General features: G+C 38.0%; 1 protein-coding gene across 1 annotated transcript; it reads right to left on the bottom strand.

Moving 5' to 3' along the window:
* Positions 1-2,897: 2,897 nt before the first annotated feature.
* Positions 2,898-3,798, bottom strand: LOC140008780 (uncharacterized). The gene is made up of 2 exons (XM_072053653.1): positions 3,635-3,798; positions 2,898-3,360 (listed from the first exon to the last, which is right to left on the bottom strand). Exons 1-2 carry the CDS (start codon positions 3,796-3,798, stop codon positions 2,898-2,900), a joined length of 627 nt encoding a protein of 208 aa, XP_071909754.1.
* Positions 3,799-21,849: the final 18,051 nt, after the last annotated feature.

The raw sequence follows: 21,849 nt of genomic DNA, 5'->3' as shown, positions 1-21,849 counted from the left end.
AATTTCTCAAACTTTGTAAGTCTTATTACAAGCTCTATATTCAATAATATTCTGTTGAATGGTCGGTTGAGTCGTCTAATATTCATATTCAGTTACTTGTTTTATTTATCTGTTTTATACTAACGATCTATGGCCGGTTCTACAGCTAAACTAACAATCTAACAACTAGTGGCAATTCGATTGCGACCCACTTCCTTAATCTTGTTCATTATTTTCCTAGTTTAAATGCTAACCCCTCGTTTCGTATATGTATATATATATATTTATATCAAAGTTGCTTTTTGACAAAAAATTTAAAAAAAAGTTTCAGTTGGGTTTCTCAGGAATGGCAATGGGGCCCTGTTGCCCACAAATTTTCGCCGCCCTTGCCCTGCCCCCGTGTGACGACCCCATCACCCTATGGCATACTCTAGGGCTTAGCAGACTGCCTGCCTGGTTCTTGCCAAGACTTACTACAATAAACTTTTGCAATAACAAAAACTCCAATATTTAACATTTCTATACCATCAACTATCATAACATTCAGACTTATATACATCTGAAGGATAAAATGTAAATTAAAATAGCTAGATTATGTCATGAACCTAGATATTTTTACTAGATATTTTTGAGCAGAAATGTATCTGCCATGCTTTCCTTTTTAGGTAGTTAGTTAGCATTTCAGATAATTAGTTAGTCAACTAGCTGTTAAAAGGCATGCATGCATGCATGCTCATTATGTTGAGAGGTCGGTTCGACGCAGAAGGATCTAGAGGGAGAATTCTGTATAAATAAGCCTAAGGGGGACGTGAAGAGGCACACTATTAGATACAACAAATTCATTTTTCTTCCCTGCTGCATTATCTCTTCCTCTCCTCCCTCTCACGCTTCTTCTCCTTCCCTATTTTCTCTCTGCTACTCTTCTATACCCTCTTAGCTTATTCAAATCATAACTAGCAGTACCATTACAAGTGGTATCAGAGCTTCCGGTCCTTGGACTAAGAAGCAAGATCGACATATCACAATGGCGGATGGAACAAGGATGAAGACCATGGAGGAACAACTCCGCAGGCAAGACAGCAAGATTCAAGGAATTCTGGAATCCTTGGGAGCAGACAAGCAAAGCATGGAGGATAGGTTGGATGCAATGAGTGTTGAGCTGAGCAATAAGCTAGATGTGTTCATGTCAGCCATCTCTCAGTGGCTCTCCAGTTTGAACCGTGGAAATCAAGAGCAAGGAGTATTATGTTCTCCAGAGGGAAGTCACTCCAGAAGCTCAGACATGGGGAATAGAGAACAATGAGAAAGGAATGCTAGGTGTGCCTTCTACGCTAGCGCACCTAAATTGGAAATTCCAGCATTTAGCGGGGACAATTCGAGGGAATGGATCAGGAAACTTTAGAAATATTTCCAGCTTCTGCACATTTCCAAGGAGCAGTGGATGGAGTTGGTAGAATTCCACTTGGAGGAGAAGGCTGCAGTGTGGTATCAAGGATTCAGATCTACTAGGGGTAACAAGGTGGATTGGATGGAGTTTTCTAGAGAACTGTGTAAAAGGTTTGGAACCTTAGGACAAATGGATCCAGTGGAGGAATTCAACAAGTTTCAACTCTCCTCCATAGTCCTAGCATATCAAGAAAAATTTGAGGAGCTGTTATTAGAGGAAATGATTTGAGCCCCACACCTCCCAGAAAACTATTATATTTCCTATTTTTTGAATGGACTGCCAGATGAACTGAGATCAATGGTGAAAATTCATGATCCTAAGACATTATCCAAAGCCTTTGAGTTGGCCAGACTACAGGAAAATGCCTTTGAAACCTGCCACAGGAAGCACAAACCTCATCAAAAGGCCGTGGCCTTGGGAAGTACCACACAGACTGCGGCTCAGTACACTATGGCGCCTACCAAACCTGTCATTGCCAATGCTGTCAAGAAACAAACACTTCAGCACTTCAAGAAAATCACACCAGAAGAACCGCAGTACAGAAGAGAACACCATCTTTGCTACAAGTATGGAGAAAAGTTTTGTCTAGGTCACCAGTGCAAGCAGAAGGAGATCCATCTGATTGTAGCAATAGAAGATAGGCCTGAGGATTTGGAGGAAGGGGAGGTAATTGAGTACCAAGGGGCACAATCGGCCAAAAGAGTGGAGATGGCAATACATGCACTGACAGGGAAGATGACTAACAATACCATCAAACTGAAGGGGCTGTTCAAAGGAACCCCCCTATCAATCCTGGTGAATGGGGGAATTACTCACAGCCTGGACTAGGAAGCCTAGATTGGCATATCACAAAGGCTGACATGAATGCATCTAGCTTATTACTCAGCTCAACACTCACTGCATCCAACCTATCCTCCATGCTTTGCTTGTCTGCTGCCAAGGATTCTAGAATTCCTTGAATCCTGCTATCTTGCCTGCGGAGTTGTTCCTCCATCATCTTCATCCTTGTTCTATCCGCCATTGTGATATGCCGATCTAGGCTTCTTAGTCCAAGGTCCGAAAGCTCTGATACCACTTGTAATGGTACTACTAGTTATGATCTGAATAAGCTAAGAGGGTAGAGGAGAGTAGCAGAGAGAAAATAGGGAAGGAGAAGAAGCGTGAGAGGGAAGAGAGGAAGAGATAATGCAGCAGGGAAGAAAACTAAATTTGTTGTATCTAATAGCATGCCTCTTTACGTCCTTCTTAGGCTTATTTATACAGAATTCTCCCTCTAGATCCTTCTGCGTCTAACCGACCTCTCAACAGAATGAGCATGCATGCATGCATGCCTTTTAATAGCTAGCTAACTAACTAACTATCTGAAATGCTAACTAACCACCTGAAAAGGAAAGCATGGCAGATACATTTCTGCTCAAGAATATCTAGTGAAAATATCTAGGGTCATCACAACACCTCCCTCTTAAGAATCCTAGTCACTAGGATTGAGCTGGAAATTTGGAAACTGTGATTGTATCACCGTGACATTCTCCCAAGTTGAGTCTTCAGTGCCTAGGTTTACCCATTTGATCAACACTTGAGTCACCTTCTGCCTTTTCCTTATGATTTCACGAGTAGCAGTCGCACTTTCAGGGGCAATTTTAATCTGTCCATCCGCAGCAGTCAAGGGTAACTCCTGAGTCATAACATGATTCTTTGCAGATGGTTTAAGCAAGGAGACATGGAAGGTAGGATGTATCAAAGAGCCAGCAGGTAACTCCAGTCTGTAGGCAGCATTCCCAACCTTCTGAAGGACCTTGTAAGGGCCATAATACTTGGAAGATAACTTCAGATTCTTCCGGACTGCTACTGAAGTTTGTCTGTAAGGCTGCAATTTCAAGTAGACCCAATCTCCCACCTGAAAAACTCCTTTCAATTCTATCTTTGTCAGCAAACTGCTTCATTCGATTCTGAGCCTTGATTAGATTACCCTTCAGCAATTCATTCCATTTCCTTCTATCCCCTAGCCATTGTTCCACAGCAGCCACTGGAGTCTCTAAGGCATTAAAGCCTTATTGAGAGGGTGGATAACCATACAGAGCCTGAAAAAGAGTCATCTTCAAGGCTGTGTGATGGTTGGTGTTGTACCACTATTCAGTAGCTACTAGTAAGGACTTCCATTTGTGAGGCTGTTGGAAACACAAACATCTCAAGTATGTCTCCACACACCTGTTCAGCATTTCTGTCTGAGGGTGGTAGGCAGTGGAGTAGTGCAGCTCAGTACCTAGCTTCCCAAACAGCTCCTGCCGGAACATGCTAGTAAACAGCCTATCCCTGTCTGATACAATGCTCAAAGGTAATCCGTGCAATTTGTAGATGTTATCAAAATACATCTTAGCTACTGACTGTGTTGTATACTTAGAAAGTAGTGCTAAGAGATGACAATACTTGGTGAACCTGTCAATGACCACCAGTATCCTTCATATCCTTGAGATTTGGGTAATCCTTCTATGAAGTCCATTTAAATATGCTGCCATGCTTGCTCAAGAACAGGAAGGGGATGCAGTAGGCCTGGTGTTTTGCAATTTTCTATCTTGCTTCTTTTACAGACATCATATTGCTGCACCCACTCGTCTACCTTCCTCTTCATCCCAGGCCAGAAGAATGGTCCCTTCAACCTGTGATAGGTTCCCAGATTCCCTGAATGACCCCAAGGTGAGAGTCATGGATGCAAGCTATCAGCTTCTGTCTCAAGTTCCCTGATGCTCCAATGTACACCCTGCCTTTATACCTGAGCAATCCCCCAACAAAAGAGTAATTTTGGTGAGCGTCTGGTGTAATAGTCAAGGCTTCAGTTAGCTTAGTCACTGTACTATCCCCATTGGTAGCTTTCCAGGACTTCAGACAACCATGCAGGTTTCATGACTGAGAGATTGTGTGTAGAACTGTCGTCTTCATAGTCTCTTTTGGACGATGCATCGGCCACAAGATTTTCCTTCCCTTTCTTGTACTGTATTTCATAATCCAATCCTAACAATTTAGTAAGCCACTTTTGCTGAAGGGGGGTAGTTATCTTCTGCTCCAATAGTTATTTTAAGCTCTAGTGATCTGTCTTGACAATGAAACGATTTCCCAACAAATAATGCCTCCACTTAGATACAGCTGTGATAAGGCATCGTAGCTCCTTCTCATATATTGATAACCCTAAGTTCTTAGGCCCCAAGGCTTGACTGAGGTAGGCAATAGGTCTTCCTTGCCGCATGAGTACAGCTCCTATAGCCTTATGACTAGCATCTATTTCCAGACCAAAGGGTAAAGAAAAATTAGGAAGTGTGAGGACTGGTGTGCTACTCATCAGTTGTTTAAGCTTTTAGAAGGCTAGTTCAGTATGTTCATTCCAGTGGAAATTTTCTTTCTCCAACAATTCAGTAAGTGGCTTGGCAATGAGTCCATAGCCTCTCACGAACCTCCTGTAGTAGCCTGTAAGTCCCAAAAATCTTCTCAAAGCCTTCACTGATGTAGGTGTAGGCCAGTCCATCATGCTTTTGATTTTTGAGGGGTCTGCCTATACTCCATCTCCACTGATAATGGGTCCTAAATACTCTACTTGAGACTGTCCAAAGATGCATTTGGAAAGCTTGGCAAATAGGGAGTGAGATCTGAGGGTTTCTATGACAGTTTTAAGGTGTAAAAGGTGAGTGTTTGGGTCTGGACTATACACAAGGATGTCATAAAAAAATACTAGCACAAATTTTCTCAGTTAAGGTTCGAATACATGGTTCGGTAGGCTTTGAAAGGTTGCTGGTGCATTGGTAAGGCCAAATAGCATGATTGTGAATTCATGCAGTCCAAGGTGAGTTTCGAAGGCTGTTTTTGGAATGTCAGCAAGGTACATTCTGATCTGATGGTAACCAGCTCTTAGATCAATCTTAGTGAAGAGTTTAGCACCATATAGCTCATCAATTAAATCATCAATGATTGGTATTGAAAATTTATCTTTGATAGTCAGGTCATTTAGTTATCTGTAATCAACACAAAATCTCCAAGTTCCATTTTTCTTTTTAACTAACAGAACTGGAGATACAAACGGACTATGGCTGAGCTGAATAATGCCACTACTAAGCATGTCTTTTACCTGTTTTTCTATTTCATTTTTCTAGTTGTGAGGGTACCTATAAGGTGCTAACTTGAATGGCTTGGCATTGGGTACTAAAGGAATTTGGTGGTCACAGTCTCTGGAAGGGGGAAGGGATTTTGACTCTCTAAATACATCATTACAGTCTGCAATTAAAGCATCTAGGGACTGTTGAAAATTAATATCCAACTGAGTTATAGTGTGCACCTGAGTTCCACTCATCCTCAGCCCATATGCATGCTTCCAAATTCTGGTGCTCAGTCCCTCTTTCTCAGCATTATCTCTAGGAAATTTGAGGATAGCCTCCTTAGACTCCCCTTGTAGCAAGATGCTTTCCCCTTTCTTATCAAATGTCATGTTCAACTGCCTGAAATCAAAGGTGATGGGGCTGTGTGTAGCCATCCAATCCATTCCTATGATCATATCATAAGGCTTCAAGTTAATGATAAACATGTCATGAGTGAATTGTTTACCTTGCATTTCCCAGTTCATGTTTGGAATCATCTTGCTACAGGTCAAGTACTCCCCATTGGCCACCTTGACCTTGAAAGGTTTGATAGACTGAACCATCCCTGGAAAGAGTTGAGCCACAGTATTTTTAACAAAGCTATGAGTACTTCCCCCATCCACTAGGATTGATAGGGGGTTCCTTTGAACAACACCTGATTGTAGCAATTTGGGAGAATGTCACTCTATCAAATACAACAAATTCAATTTTCTTCCCTGCTACATTATCTCTTCCCTCTCACGCTTCTTCTCCTTCCCTATATTTTCTCTGCTACTCTCCTCTACCCTCTTAGCTTATTCAAATCATAACTAGTAGTACCATTACAGATTAATTACTTAGAACAAGTAATTGACAATTCACTTAGAATAAAAGTTTCAAGCTTTTAAACTCGCTCCCCTTCACTTACCATGCTCTCAAGCCCTGTAAGGAAAACTAAATTAAAGAAATGAACTTGTGCCTAGTGAGGTTCCAAGTAAACCCAACAACCCAACAGGATTACAAAATTCACAACACAATAATAAAACATGTTACATAATAACTAACATTCTAAAACAATTAACACATTTAATATGAAAGGATACAGTACTGATACAGGCTATAGAGGTGGCTCCCGTTTGTTTCCAAACGTGGCACTTACTCCTGTTCAATATTCCAACATCACTTCCCCAAGTGAACAGTATCCAACATTCTCCTCCTTCTAGTGTTTGGTGATCACCTTAGTGAGTAATACTCAGTATATTAATAAACAGTACTCAAGCACTATTGACCTACTTGATTGAAACCATTGCTGACTCGAATAGGCAGACCGTGGATGGGGTTTGGGCCCAATTATAGTGATGCATAGTTAAATTTGGCAGTTAAACAATTAATAGTTCCAAGATATATTAAATCAAATGCGATAAAATAAACACTCACCTTCTTCAGTGAATACTACTAACAATTCAAGTTTAAGTCTCAGTCAAACATATTTAGCAATTTCCAACAATTCACCAAGCAACAAACAACAACCGGACTTTAACATTTAATCATAAATACATACAAGGAACACTCACCAACTTAAAGGGAAAATTACAGTCCGTCCTCAGGGTTACCCTCTTGCCTAATATCGACTCTTAAGACAAGTTATAATCACCAAAAATTATTTAATTACTAATTTGGTATAAAACAAAGGGAAATTGGTAATGGTCCTTAGGTTATACGTATCAAATTAACTAGCTAATTAAATTCTTTAACTATCAAGTTATATTTCTTCGAGTTTTCCACTGATTTAAAGCTAAATCTCAAGGATAAAGTTTGCTAAGATATAACTTCTCACATGCATGTCGATTTCTAGCTATCAAATGTACCACAAGCAAGCTAAACTACATACAAGTCTTAATTTAAACAATCCAATTCATATTTCCTATAAAACTCATGCATTTCTTTACTTTAATTCAACTATTTTCTTCATGCATGTCAAGATAAATAAGGTAAATATCACAAGAAGTGAATTCTTGATGAAAACCAACAAAATTCTTTTGAAGTTACGGCTGCAAAATTTTAGTTTCACTCCCTGGTTATCAAGTAATAGCATGAACAAAAATTCCAGCAAGGTTTCATCATAAACCAACACTTATCTCACTTTGATTCATGTAAAACACTACATGCATGTTAGGATGAAAGAGCTAAGAGATATGTAAAGTGCTTTTAAACAAGATTTAGTAAAATTTCGAAAAAACAAGAACTGAAAATTGCAGCTTTTCCTCTTGATTTGCTGTCTAGAAAATTCAGCTTTGAGATTGCTTTAAAAGCTGATCTTTTCTTACTTTTAACTCCTCAAATATCACATGCATGACTAGATTTAGCTAATGGATAACCTATGATGTAAGTTTTAATCGAAAACTAACAAAAGTTTTGGAGACAAAGCTGATAATTCTTCAGCTTCATCCCATCAGCCCTCATGCAATAACAAAACAGGAATTCAGCAGGGTTTTTCTTCAAGTTTTACACTTATCCTTCTTTGATTCAGTGCAAATACTGCATGCATGACAAGATAAGAGAACTAGGGTGTGTGTGCGATGGATATAGACATAACTTAACAGGTTTTGAGAGGAAACAACCAAAGCATTGCAGTTTGACTCCTTCGGACAACATGCAGCAAGTTGAGCAGAATTTTTTCAGCTTTGATGCACTTTTCCTCAGTTAAATTCTCTTTTCTTGATGTTAGTTCAAGCTAAGACATTATGGTACAAAGGCAGAAAGAAAATAAAGAAAGTTTAACTGGTTTACCTCTTGATTTCTCATGGTTCCTATGCTGAAAATTTCTGTTTCTACTCGGTTCACTTAGCTAGGTTGAATAGTGATAATGGTGATTTTCTTGTTTCTTGGTTGAAGCTTCCAATTGCAAACAAGGTAGAGTGGCTGGTTCTCCTACACCCTCACTCTTGTCTCTCTTTAGTAAGCAAGGAGAAAGAAATTTGTTGGTGGTTTTGGTTCTTTTCTTCCTCTCCCTCTCGGTTCTCGCATTTGAATTGCTCCAATTTTTTTTCCCTATTTTCTTGCCCTTAATGAAGCTGGCTTGAACACAAGAACATTGTAATTCCTCCCTCACGCTCAACTCTTTCTCTCTCTTAAATTTACAATACAAATAAGAGAATAAATGCTACTCTCCCTCCCTCTCTCTCAAGTATCAGGCAAGAGAAAGACAAGAAAATTGGTCTAGCTTTGTATGTTAACTCTCTCACTCTCTCTCTCTCGGATATAAGCAAAAGGAAAAACAAACAAATGAGATTATCTTGCAAACAAGCAAATGAGTTGGTCCAAATTTTGCATGTTGGTTGGACAAGTGTCAAGGCTTATGCCATGTGTCACTTTGCATGCACAAATAAATACTATTTAAGCCTTACAATTCCATTCTTTCTTACTATTATCCCACTAGTTTTCTTATTCCAACTAGTCTTAGGGAAAACAATTGAACATATAAATCAATCAACAATAACCACATAATTCAATTCGATAATGAAGTATATGTAACACATTCAATTTTTCCTATATAAAAGCATGGGATATATATAGATATACATATATGTATTTTTTGAGACCTTACACGCTCTCCCCGTTAAAGAAATTTCGTCCTTGAAATTCTCTCTTGTGCTTGTAAAAGTTCTGGATAAACTGATGATAGGATCCCGCTAAACCCAAAAAACTATGAATTTCAATAGAACTTTCTGGCCATCTCCAATTGATATTGGCCTCTATCTTAGCTAGATTCACGGTGATTCCTTCCTTAGAAATGGTATACCCTAGAAACGACACATTTTTCTATCAAAATTCGCACTTACTAAGTTTAGCAAACAATTGATGTTCCCTTAAAGTTTGTAAAACTATCCTCAAATGCTACACATGTTCCTTCCAAGCTCTTGAATATACCAAAATATTATCGATAAATATTACCATGAATTGATCCAAGTATGGCCTAAAAACTAGATACATTAGATTCATGAATGCCGCCGAGGCATTAGTTAGTCCAAAGGGCATCACTACAAATTCATAATATCCATATCGAGTATTAAAGGCCATTTTAGGCACATTTTCCTTCTTAATTTGTAGTTAATGATATCCCTGCCTGAGATCTATTCTTAGAAAATACCACAGCTCCTTATAATTGATCAAATAACTCCTTAAGGCTAGCTAGTGCCATATGATAATGTGTCTTAGAAATGAGATTTGTTTCAAGCATTAATTCAATCCTAAATTCTATCTCTCTCTCTCAAGAGACAATGATTCTAATTCCTTAGGAAAAACATCCGGATAATCCCTTACCACTGACACATCCTCGACTTTCACCTTGTCCTCCGTAGTGTTACTTAAATAGGCAAAATAACCTTGGGCCCCTTTACTTAACAGTTTTCTAGTTTAGATCCCCAAAATAAGGGTAGGGGAAACCAATCTACCTTTCACATCTAATCTTAGGATTGCTTCCCTAGAATCCTTATCAACTTACAATAGGTCTATACATGAATGAATAATGACTAGTTATGCACACGAATAATATTACTTACAATATTATTAAATGCACATTTATTTCCTTATTATATCATAATGGTACCAAATATATCACGATAACACCAAATACATAACCATTCAAGTTGTTACAAACGAAACAAGTCACAATACATAGCAAGTTCAAATGCAAAGGAACCAAACAAGTTAAGCAATACAAATTCACATGAAGCCACAACAAAATATACGAAGGTTCCTTCCCAACAATCTTGACTAGCGGTACAAAAGTTTTAACCTAACATAAAGCAATTCAATCCATAATGGTGTCAGTCGATTCTATCTCTTTAGCTAGTTCAACTTCATTTCCAACCTTAGAAGCCTTTTCTCCCTGGTCCTTCTGTCGCGCCCCACTTTTTGATGGTGGTGAAAGTAGTGTATAGGATATGTATGTGAACGTGTGTGAAAGTGAAAATAAAAGGCCGTGGGATTGTGAAATGCGACGGTTTGGCCAAATAAAGGGTTTTAGATAGAAAAGGAGTCGCCACTTGGTATAGAGTTAGGGTGTACCAAGTCACCCAAAAAGTGATTTTTTGGAAAAGAAAAGTAAACAAACCCTTTGTAAAGAATTTTTAGATCTACGTAACCAAAGAAAGGGATCGGGGGTCACATTTGATAAGGGAGAAGGCAAAGGCAAAGCCTAAGGCACTCCCTTACCCTAGCCAAAACTAGTTGCGTGACTTAACCCTTCTTTTCCTAATTCTTCTACCCAAAGTATGTGTTGCATGTTAGATATGACTAATGGATGCGAAAAAAGGAAAAATGCAATCCTAAATCTAAAATGTCTCTTATGAGGCTTTTTGGTCCCAACCACATGAGTTGTGATGGCCAATAAGAAAAACTCTCATAGAGGTCGCGAGTAATGCAAATGAAGACTCAAGTATGAGTGTAAGTGTACAAATTTAAGAAAAGTGCAAGTGTGCAAATGTAAGAAAAGTGCATGTGTGCTAATTGAGAAAATAAAGGTGTTTGTGTGCAAGTGGATGAAAATATGGTATAATAGTAGTAAATATATAAGTGCAATTGGGTGCAATTTGTGAGGTAGAAAAATAAATAGGTGATAGGGAAAGAAAAATATGCAAACATGACACGTGGATTGAGAAAAATATAAGTAGTGAGAAAATGTGGATAAAAAAGTGAGGAGGTTATATGATAGAAATGAAAGTATATGAACCTAGAGGAATGCATCAAGTCGGGTACGGGAATGACTCCTAACTTCACGACTTTAATTTTCCCTTTGATTAGAAGGAAGGACTAGCGTGCTAAGGCTATTTTGTAGCCACACTCGCTCGTTTCCCTTACCGAAAGGGGTCTCTCAAACAAATGTGGCCTATAACTAGCATGATGATGCAAAAATCTAAAATGAAGGGGAAAGGGTTAGAGGGGCATGCCATATGCTAGAAAAACTAAGGAAAATGCATGAAATGTAGTGAAATATGCAAATATGTACCAACGAGAGGGGACGGTCTATTGGGTCTAGCATTGGACTAGCCCTTTTCTAACGCTCTCTCACAAGCATTGGACTTGTAAGGGTTCGAGGGGAAGACCATGACTAGCATTGGACTAGCCACGGTAACGTGCGTTTGCATTCACCATATATATACAAGTAAGTAGGCATAATTAAAGCAAGTAAGCATGTAAGCACGTAATTCACGTAACACATAAGCATGCATATCTAGATGCAAAGGCCTAGGAAAGCGATAAACACATAGGCACACACAAGCACATAGCACATAAGCTCTATCTATTACAAAGGGGGATGCCCACTACAATCTAAAGAAAAGGGGAAATAATTAAATAATTAAAATAAATACCTAACTATTACAAATTCGGCATTCAAGTGCCTTTCAAGTGATAGATTTACAAAGCTAAGGCCAATAAAGCAAATAAATAAATAAATGAAATAAATAAATAAACATCCAAGGGGCATGCAATTAAACACGTAAAGTCACATAGGGCATGTAGGATCAAATAGAGTAAGAAATAAGGGATTAGGGTGTACCTCCCTTGAATTGGGGCCCTAGCGAAATGAAATTACTTATTTGCCCTCCAAAATACAAAGAAAAGGTCAAGGCATCACTTTAATTAACAAATAATCATAAGATTAAAATGAATTGTGAAATTGAATCAATTAAATCATGTAGACAACCCACACTCAAGAAATCAAAAGAATAGAAGACTTAATTGCAACATTAACAAAGTTTTGGGGTCAAAATTAAAGAAAAATAAAGTTTATGGACCTATTTACAATAAAATTAAGGACCCAATTGAAAGAAGTTGAAAGTTTCCAGGGCCACAGTATAGTTAAGGGAAAATGCAGGGGCTGATTTGCAATTTCGTTTCTGGTCTCTTAAGAGACAAAGCCACTGGGCCAACTTTTGTCTATTTTTGGGCCAAAGATCCCTTCAGCCTGCCGCAAAGCTCAGAGGCTACATATGGGCTGGCCTCTACTTATCAATAAAACAAACCCAATCAAACAAGTGGGCTTTACCTCCTAAGCCCAAACCAGAAACCCAAACAAATATTATTACCCAAAACCCAAACTATAAAACTAAACCCAACAAGATTAGCAAATCAATTAAAATTATCAAGTCATCATTATGATCTAAAAACAAGAATTAATCCAGCTAAAAGACTACTTATGCATATTAAGAGTTTGATTAAAATCTAAGAGGGGAACAAGTTCACTTTTCCAATTTTTGAGCCATGTCAGAATAAGGGGAAACATGAGAGATTCAAACACAACAAAAGTAGGGACCTAATTGAAGGACTTATGAAGGTTTTAGGGGCCAATTATGAAGATCAGAAAATCCAGGACCAAATCACAAAACAAAAAAGAAAATGGAGGGACTGAAATTGCAATTTTGGACAAGTGATCATCTTCTCCAACGAGCTAATATTAGTTACCATTGCAGCTCTCTTCACGGACCATTTCAGCTTTGTGCTCCTGCTTGGTGAAAATTTTGCAGGCGGTGGTGGGAAGTTCCGGTGGTGGCAGCGGTGGTGGTTGATTGGGGATGAGCGGCGGTTGCTCTATTTTTCCTTTTTCCTTTCACTTTGCCGAAATTCCTCCTCCAAGTTCCAGATTCCAGCCGCAGCTTCCTTCTCGATTTTTCTTGTTCCTTGCCTTCTTCTTCTTTTCCTCCACCCTTCTCCGATCCTTCCCTCTCTCGGCTCTCTATTCTCTCAAAACCCTCCGCCCTCAGGTGAAGCTTTTTCTTTTCTCCTCCTACTCCGCCGCCCACTCTGTTTTTCCCCTTTGTTTTTTTTTTTCATTCTCCTCTGTCTCTTCTCTCCTTCTGTCTCTCAACCCTTCTCGGCCCTTCTGCCGATTATCTTCCCCCTTTTTTCCTTCCGTCTTCTTTTTTTTTTTTTTTTGTTTCTCCTTGTATGCCCTCTTTTTAGCCAAAACCTCTCTCGGCCTCTTTTTTCATCCCCAGCCCAAAAACTCAATCTCTCTTCGGTTCCTTTTTTTTTCCTATTTTTTCTTAGTCTCCCTAAGATGAAGCACTTCCGTTCTCTTTTCTTCTCTTGCGCAAGCCCTTCCCCTGTTTTCTTTCTGATATCTGTTCACCGAAGCCCCTTCAATTTTTCTTTTTGTTTTCCAGCCCCCCTATTGCCTTTCCATCTCCTTCTCTCGGCCCTCTGTTCTAGATTTGCAGCCCTCACTAGCAAGTCCCCCCGTGAGCTTTTTTTTTTTTCTTTTTTCGTGGCTCCTTTTCTTCTTTTTCCAAAAACCAATCCTATCCTACAAGTGTCCAGATCTCTCCCCCTCCTAAGTGATGTGTTGTCCAACTATAAAAGGGACACTTGTCCCGCATGCAAAGCCTACACATATTCACATATTTTCATTTCCTTCTTTTTCATTTTTCCCAAAATCAATTTAAATAAATAAACCAAATTATAAACAAATTAAAAACAAACTAAAACTTTCAAAAATATCAATTATATTTTTTCTCTTCAAATTGAAACTCAAAAATGATTAAAACAATTTTTTGTGGGCATTTTCTTTTTTCTGAAAAATAATAAAGATAAAGCTAAATAAATAAATAAAAAATAAGGAAATAATAAAATAAAATAGCCGATATTATCAATAAAAATAAAATGAAATAAATTAAAATTTTGGTGTCTACACCTTCCTGTGTAAATTCACCTCCACAACCTCTTCAATCATGATGTCACATTCTGATAATATCCCTTCAATCCTATCCCTTACCTGTCTTAGTACCCTAGTGAGATGGTCATTAGTCTCCCGCAACTGATCACGTAAAGCATTAGTTTGCTCTTATTCCTCTATCATGTTAGTTTCCAACTCTCGAATCCTATCACTTTGCATCCTCATAACTCCTCTCACTTCTTGCATTCTGATATGAGCTCTCAATTAGGTTCTTCCCTCCATTAAACTTTTAACTTGCTATGATTATATAATTCCTAGATTTCCTAGATCATTTCAGCCTAGAGTCTGAGATCACCTGTGATGACTCAGATCCAATGGCTGGCCCAAGTGGTTTTTGGACTAAAATCCACTTGCCTAAAATGGTTAACCCAAATTACAAAATAACCCATGAACCCAAGTTCTTAAACAATTGCCTTTCCACTTCTTGTACCTGATGTGGGATAGTACATTCTCCCCACCTTTAGCACTTTGCATCCTTGCAAAACTCATCAGAATCCAAACTGTCCACTTCGTCATGCTTGGACTCTAGAGGTGGCTCGTATGAGCTCTAGAGATGGCCCCCGCCCGATGTGGCACTTAGTCCCGTAGGCTCTAGAGGTGGCCCTCGTCGAACGTGGCACTTAGCCTTGCATAGCACTTAGTTCCTTGTACTTCCTTGTGTAGTCTGTCGCGCCCCATTTTTTGATAAATAAATAAATGATTTAAAAAATGTATTTTTTGTGATTGGAAAATGAATTGTGATTTAAAAGAAAAATGGGTCTAAATGGGGGGTTGAGAATGCGACGATTTGACCCAAAATTATAGTTTAAAAAGGTTTGAAATAAAAATTGGAGTCGCCACTTGGTAATGAGTTAAGGTGTACCAAGTCACCAAAAAATGAATTTTTAAAGAAAAAATAAGAAAAAGTAGTAAGAAACCCCTTTTAAACGACACCTAGTCCACGTAAACCAAAGAAAAAGGTTCGGGAGTCACATTTGACAAAGGGGAAGGCAAGGATAAAATCCAAGGCACCCCTTTGACCTAACCAAGGCTAGTTGCATGATTTAATCAAAGATTTTCTTTTTTTAACCAAAGAATTTATTACATTTGGATGCACTACATGAATGCAAACCCTAGACCTAGGGGTATTGGGGGAAATTTCTCTTCAAAGGTTGAGTGGTGCCAATCACATTAATTGTGAAGCCCAATAACGATCCTTTGAAGAAGTCACGAATAATGCGAGTGGGATGCAAATGAATGGAATGCATGTATGCAATGTGAGGACATGAGTTTGGAAAAGTAATAAAAGACAATAAATATGTAAATGAAAATGTGCACGTGAGTGGGCAAGGTACGGTATGTGAAATGATAATATGAAGTACATGTGTGCAAGTGATGATAAAAGTGTTCGTGTGCAAGTGAAGAAACATAAAGGTGCACGTGTGCAAAATGGGAGGAAAATGAAAGTGTGATGAGGGTATAAAATGATAGAGTGGATTTAAAAATGCATGAGCCTAGGGAATTCATGCATATTGGGTACGGGGAGACCTAAATCGTGACTCAATTTGCCCTTTTATAGAGGGAATACAAGCGTGCTAAGGCTTAGAAAAAGCCACACTCGTCTATATCCCATATTTAAGGGGACTCTCAAGCAAATGAACCCTATAACTAGCATGAAATGCAAAAATCCTAAAATGGAGGGAAAAGGGGTTCGAGGGGCATGCAAAATGATAAAACTAAAAAGAATGCATGACATGTAATGAACATGCAAACATGTACTAACGAGGGGAAATCCCTAAGGGTCTAGCGTTGGACTAGCCCATTCTATGAATTCCGACTAGCGTTGGACTAGCGGAAACGTACATTCATCCATCGCATTCATTCATGGCTATGGAAAGCGAGTAGACATGCCAAACACTCATAAACTGTTGAGTTTGATCCCTATCTTTTGATGTTTACAAAACAAATGGATGATACTAATATTTCTTCAAGATATATTTTCAGTTATGAAATTATTTGATTCCATGAACAAGTGCAAATTGGAAAAAGACAAAGTATGCTGAAGCTGTCGGACGCTCAAAAAAGACTGCATCGGACGTCCGACAACCATTGAATATCTTCGGACGCAGAAAACCAGCCTATCGGACGTCCTAAGGAATTGAAGAAAACTTCTCAGTTTTACATCATACCTTCGGACGCAGAAAACCAGCCTATCGGACGTCCGAAAGAATTGAAGAAAATTTCTCAAACTCACTGCCTGCTGTCGGACGCATAAAACAGTGCTATCGGACGTCCGACACTACCAACGGCTAGTTGACTGTTCAGCTACTTTCTATCCGTTGGAAGCTTTAATGAGGCTCTTTCTTGGTCCTATATAAATAGTGGTTGGTCAGATACTTCAAACAACTTTGGCACACTGAAGATACAAAAGATCTAGAGAGATTTTAGTGAGAAAATACTCCAAAAAGAATATTTGTAGTCTTAGTGGTGTGAGGTTCATTGTAAGCTTTTCATTTGTGAGTGAATCTTTCATGAGTGTAGCTCTGTGAGGGTTGTCCTGAGGGATAGTAAAACGTCCTGGCTTGACCGAGTGCTGCTTGGGGCAAGGAGGAGGTGAACCTTCCTTTGTACACAAGAGTGATTGTAATTCATCAACTTGAAGTAGCTTGTTTCAATTAATCTACAAGCTCAAGAGGAGTTGGGTAGTTAATTGGTTTGCAATCCTTTCCTTTTTATTTACTTATTGTTTCGTTTATGATCTTTGCATTGGTTGTTTTTGGGCCTTACAATTGGTATCAGAGCTTGGTCTCCTAGAGATTAAGCTCAATCGGCTTTGGAGTAAAGATGACAACCAATAATGCTATGTTTTTTTAAGGACATTCTGTTATTAGACCACCTGTGTTTAATGGGTCAAATTATATGAGTTGGAAAGAAAGAATGATTATCTTTTTGCAATCTATTGATATCGAATTGTGGTTTATTATTAGTGAAGGTCCATATGATGCCTCTCTTATAGATGAAAATACTCATGCATCTAGACCGAAAACAAGAAGTGAACTGACTGCTGTGGATAGAGCTCATCTCACCTTAAATGCAAAAGCCATGAATGTGTTATATTGTGCATTAGACTCAAATGAATCTATTAGAGTCAAGGGTTGCAAGTCAGCTAAAGAAATTTGGGACAAACTGAAAGAAATTCATGAAGGTAGTGAGAATGTTAGAGAACAAAAGAAGTCCATTCTAGTTACAAAGTATGAATCTTTCAAGATGGAACCTCATGAAAATGTTGATCAAATGTATTGTAGATTCAATGATCTCATTAAAGATTTAGAGGTGCTGGAAAAAGAATATTCTCTTGGTGAGAAAAATAGAAAAATCCTGAATGCCTTGTCCAATGATTGGGAAAATAAAGTGACTGCTATTGAGGAGGCTAGAGATTTGAATACTATGCCTATTGAATCTCTTATTAACTCTCTTACCTCTTATGAGCTGAAACTTAAGACTAAGGTGCAAGAGGAAGAGGATGCAAAAGTGCGAAAGAATATTGCTCTAAAAGCCTCACAAGATGAAGATGATTCTGCCTCCCTAGATGAAGAAGATGTGGAAGGTGATGACAATGATATCGCTCTCATCACAAAAAGTTTCAAACGAATACTCAACAAGAGGAGATTCAGAAATGGTGGACCTAGCAATTCATTCCCAAATCAGTTCAACAACTCGAGAAACAAAGGGAAGCTAGAGTTCAACAAAAAGCAAACTGATCAGTGCTTTGAATGCGGCCAACTTGGACACTATGCAAGTGACTGTCCAATTATGAAGAAGAAAGAAGGAAGAAAACCAAGAATAAACAAATTTCAATTCACATGGAATGAATGCAATTCCGATGGTGAAATTGAAGAGGAAGATCAATCTGCTCAATTGGCTTTCATGGCCATTGGAGATGATGAGGTAACATCTTCTAACTCTCAATTTGAAAGTGATGATGAAGATGATGATGATCTTGAATATTTCATTATAAAATTGCATGATAGTTTGAAAGAATCTTATGTTAGAAACAAGGAGTTAAAACAGAAAATTAGTTTTTTGCTTCGAGATAATGCAAATCTTTTTCAACAAAATAAAAAGTTGAAAGCTGAAAATGATTACTTCAAAAAAGGTGAGACTGCTTTACACTTGGATCTTGATAGAAAAACAAGTTTTTGTGAAATGTTCAAAAGGGAACAAGATGATTTGAAAAGAAGAATTGATGATTTAAATGAGTTGCTTCAACATAAAAAACAGGATTGTTTTCAAAGTAATAAATCAAAAACTCATTTTAAGATAAATTCTGCTGCAAATGAGTTTGCTATCCATAGGAGAAGACAAGTAAGATTTATTAAACCTGTTCATATAAATAATTCCCTGATTATGTGTAATTTCTGTTGTCAAAAAGGTCACATGAAAAGTGATTGCTATGTGAGAAAGAATATAAAAAAAGGCATGAAATGCATGTGGATAGTTAGACATGATACTAATTTTAACAAGTAGAAGGTTTTGTCTAATCATTGCAGTGATTCTTGTTCAGAATATTTTTTTCTTTTGATATTTCTGATATTTTGATTTGAGTTTTCGCTGATATTTTTGAATACTACTGAATCTATATGATGTCAAAAAGGGAGAGAAAAGAACTATTCTGATCTAACGATGATTTGCTAATTTCTCAGCAATAAGTTGGTATGTTGGTATTGCTGAATTCTGCTATCATTTCTCTGTTTTTGTTTGAAATATTGGATTTTCTGTTATTGTTGTTGGATTATGGTTGCTGGTTATTACTCTCATCTTATGATGACAAAAAGGGGGAGAGATGGATGCAATGTGTAAGGGGGAGTTATTATGAGATTATGAGTTTGGCTCTTAAAAGTTTTGATTGCAATGATTGAGGGGGAGCTTATACTTATTTTTGTTTCTTTCCATCCATTGTTTTGTCATCATCAAAAAGGGGGAGATTGTTGAGTTTGATCCCTATCTTTTGATGTTTACAAAACAAATGGATGATACTAATATTTCTTCAAGATATATTTTCAGTTATGAAATTATTTGATTCCATGAACAAGTGCAAATTGAAAAAAGACAAAGTATGCTGAAGCTGTCGGACGCTCAAAAAAGACTGCATCGGACGTCCGACAACCATTGAGTATCTTCGGACGCAGAAAACCAGCCTATCGGACGTCCTAAGGAATTGAAGAAAACTTCTCAGTTTTACATCATACCTTCGGACGCAGAAAACCAGCCTATCGGACGTCCGAAAGAATTGAAGAAAATTTCTCAAACTCACTGCCTGCTGTCGGAAGCATAAAACAGTGCTATCGGACGTCCGACACTACCAACGGCTAGTTGACTGTTCAGCTACTTTCTATCCGTTGGAAGCTTTAATGAGGCTCTTTCTTGGTCCTATATAAATAGTGGTTGGTCAGATACTTCAAACAACTTTGGCACACTGAAGATACAAAAGATCTAGAGAGATTTTAGTGAGAAAATACTCCAAAAAGAATATTTGTAGTCTTAGTGGTGTGAGGTTCATTGTAAGCTTTTCATTTGTGAGTGAATCTTTCATGAGTGTAGCTCTATGAGGGTTGTCCTGAGGGATAGTAAAACGTCCTGGCTTGACCGAGTGCTGCTTGGGGCAAGGAGGAGGTGAACCTTCCTTTGTACACAAGAGTGATTGTAATTCATCAACTTGAAGTAGCTTGTTTCAATTAATCTACAAGCTCAAGAGGAGTTGGGTAGTTAATTGGTTTGCAATCCTTTCCTTTTTATTTACTTATTGTTTCGTTTATGATCTTTGCATTGGTTGTTTTTGGGCCTTACATAAACACATAGCACATAACATTTAGCATGCTCGACTAGATGCAAGGCCCTAAAAAAGGAAATTAACACGTAGCAACTAAGCATGCAAGACACATAAGACAATTAAAGCCCTAACTATTACATTTGCCAGCTAGGCACACGTCTTCGATAGGTCTTCACTGAATGCTCCTCCAAGCCCTATCTATTACATTAGGGAGACCCTACTACAATCTAAAAGGGGGAAAAGGAATGAAATAATTAAATCCCTAACTATTACAAGCCAAGAGGTGTACACATACCCCATAAAGAAATAACTTAAATAAAAAGCAAAAGTAAATGACATAAATAAAAGAAATTAAAGAAAAACAAGGGAAGCAAGTAGACATGCAATTTTCATGTAGCACGTTGGATCACATAGGAGAGACAAAAAAGATAAAAGGAATTGTACCGCCCCCTTTGAATGGTGTCCAAATGAAAGAATCATGGCTTCAAAACAATAAAAAAGTCACGGTACCTCAAATAGTAAAGTATAACAAAATCACCAAATCTCTCCTAATTGCAATTTGAATAAAATCAAATAACACATAGTTTCCAATAAAAGGATCCACCAAGGGCCCACTTGCAAGCATAAATCAACCATTCAAAGCCAATTGAAAAATTTTAGAAAACCTTGAAAGTCCAAAAGCAAGAAAAAGGCCAAAGCCAATTCATTTCAGAAAATTCAAGAAGATAGGCGAACACAAGATCATTTAAACACAAGGTTCTTAAACTCTTGCATTAAGTACCACCTATACAAAACATGATAACCAATGAAAACAAACAAGCAAAATGAATTGAAACATTAATGCGGCCAAAGACTCCATTGTGAACGCTAATCAAACATTCAAGCCAAATCACACATTTTAAGGAACTTCAAGGGTCCAGGGGCAAAGAAAGGTCAATGAGTGGTTTCACTTGCATTTTAGGATCTCAAAAGCAACCATTAATCAAACCATCAAAGCCCATTGAAACATTTAAAAGCTTCAAAGGTCCCAAGAGATAATAAAAAGTCAAATAACGACTCAACTTGCATCCACCTTAGGACCTAATTGCAAGAAAATGGAATGTAATTGGGCCATAATACATTGCTGCAAAAGTCACAGGGACCCAATTGATTAGTTTTCTCAATTTTCTGGGTCATTCCGGCATTAATTGGAAGCCAAGGGGTCAAAGCGAAAATTTTTTAAACATTTTCATGCATGCATACGAACAGATTTTTACATTTTCTGGTTGCTATGTTCCTGCAAATATTTCTTACTAATCACCCAAACATTTCAAACAAAACTTCAAACTCAATATTGATTAGCTTCCATAAGACCAATATCACATACAACAATTGATCATACAAAACTAAAGGAATCAAAACAGAAAAGAAAAAGAACACAAGCTCAAATCCTTGCTGCAACTCTGCAGCTCATCGCACGCAATTGTGTCCATGCAAGGACTTCAACCAGACCTGCAATCTCACCACCCTCAAACTCACCTAATCCTCCTTCATCAATCAACTAAACATACCTAGGCAAAGAGAGTGAGGAGGCGTAAAACATGTAACCAAAAATCTTGACAGCTCTTGCACAAAGAGTTTCAAGACAAAACATGTAGTTCTCAAAGAATTTATTTAACTACTCGCTGGTTTTGGTGCTGCAACCAACATGCGCATGAAAGAAAACCAATGATTTGGGTCCATGATTTCCATCAAGATGGTAATAACACAGCTTTGGCAATGAACTGTGAGACTTAGA

This window comes from Coffea arabica, chromosome 6c (genome assembly GCF_036785885.1).
Source record: "Coffea arabica cultivar ET-39 chromosome 6c, Coffea Arabica ET-39 HiFi, whole genome shotgun sequence".
In the NCBI taxonomy this organism is placed as follows: Eukaryota; Viridiplantae; Streptophyta; class Magnoliopsida; order Gentianales; family Rubiaceae; genus Coffea; species Coffea arabica.
Note: the sequence above shows the minus strand (reverse complement) of the source record. Positions and strands in the feature narration are given on the sequence as shown.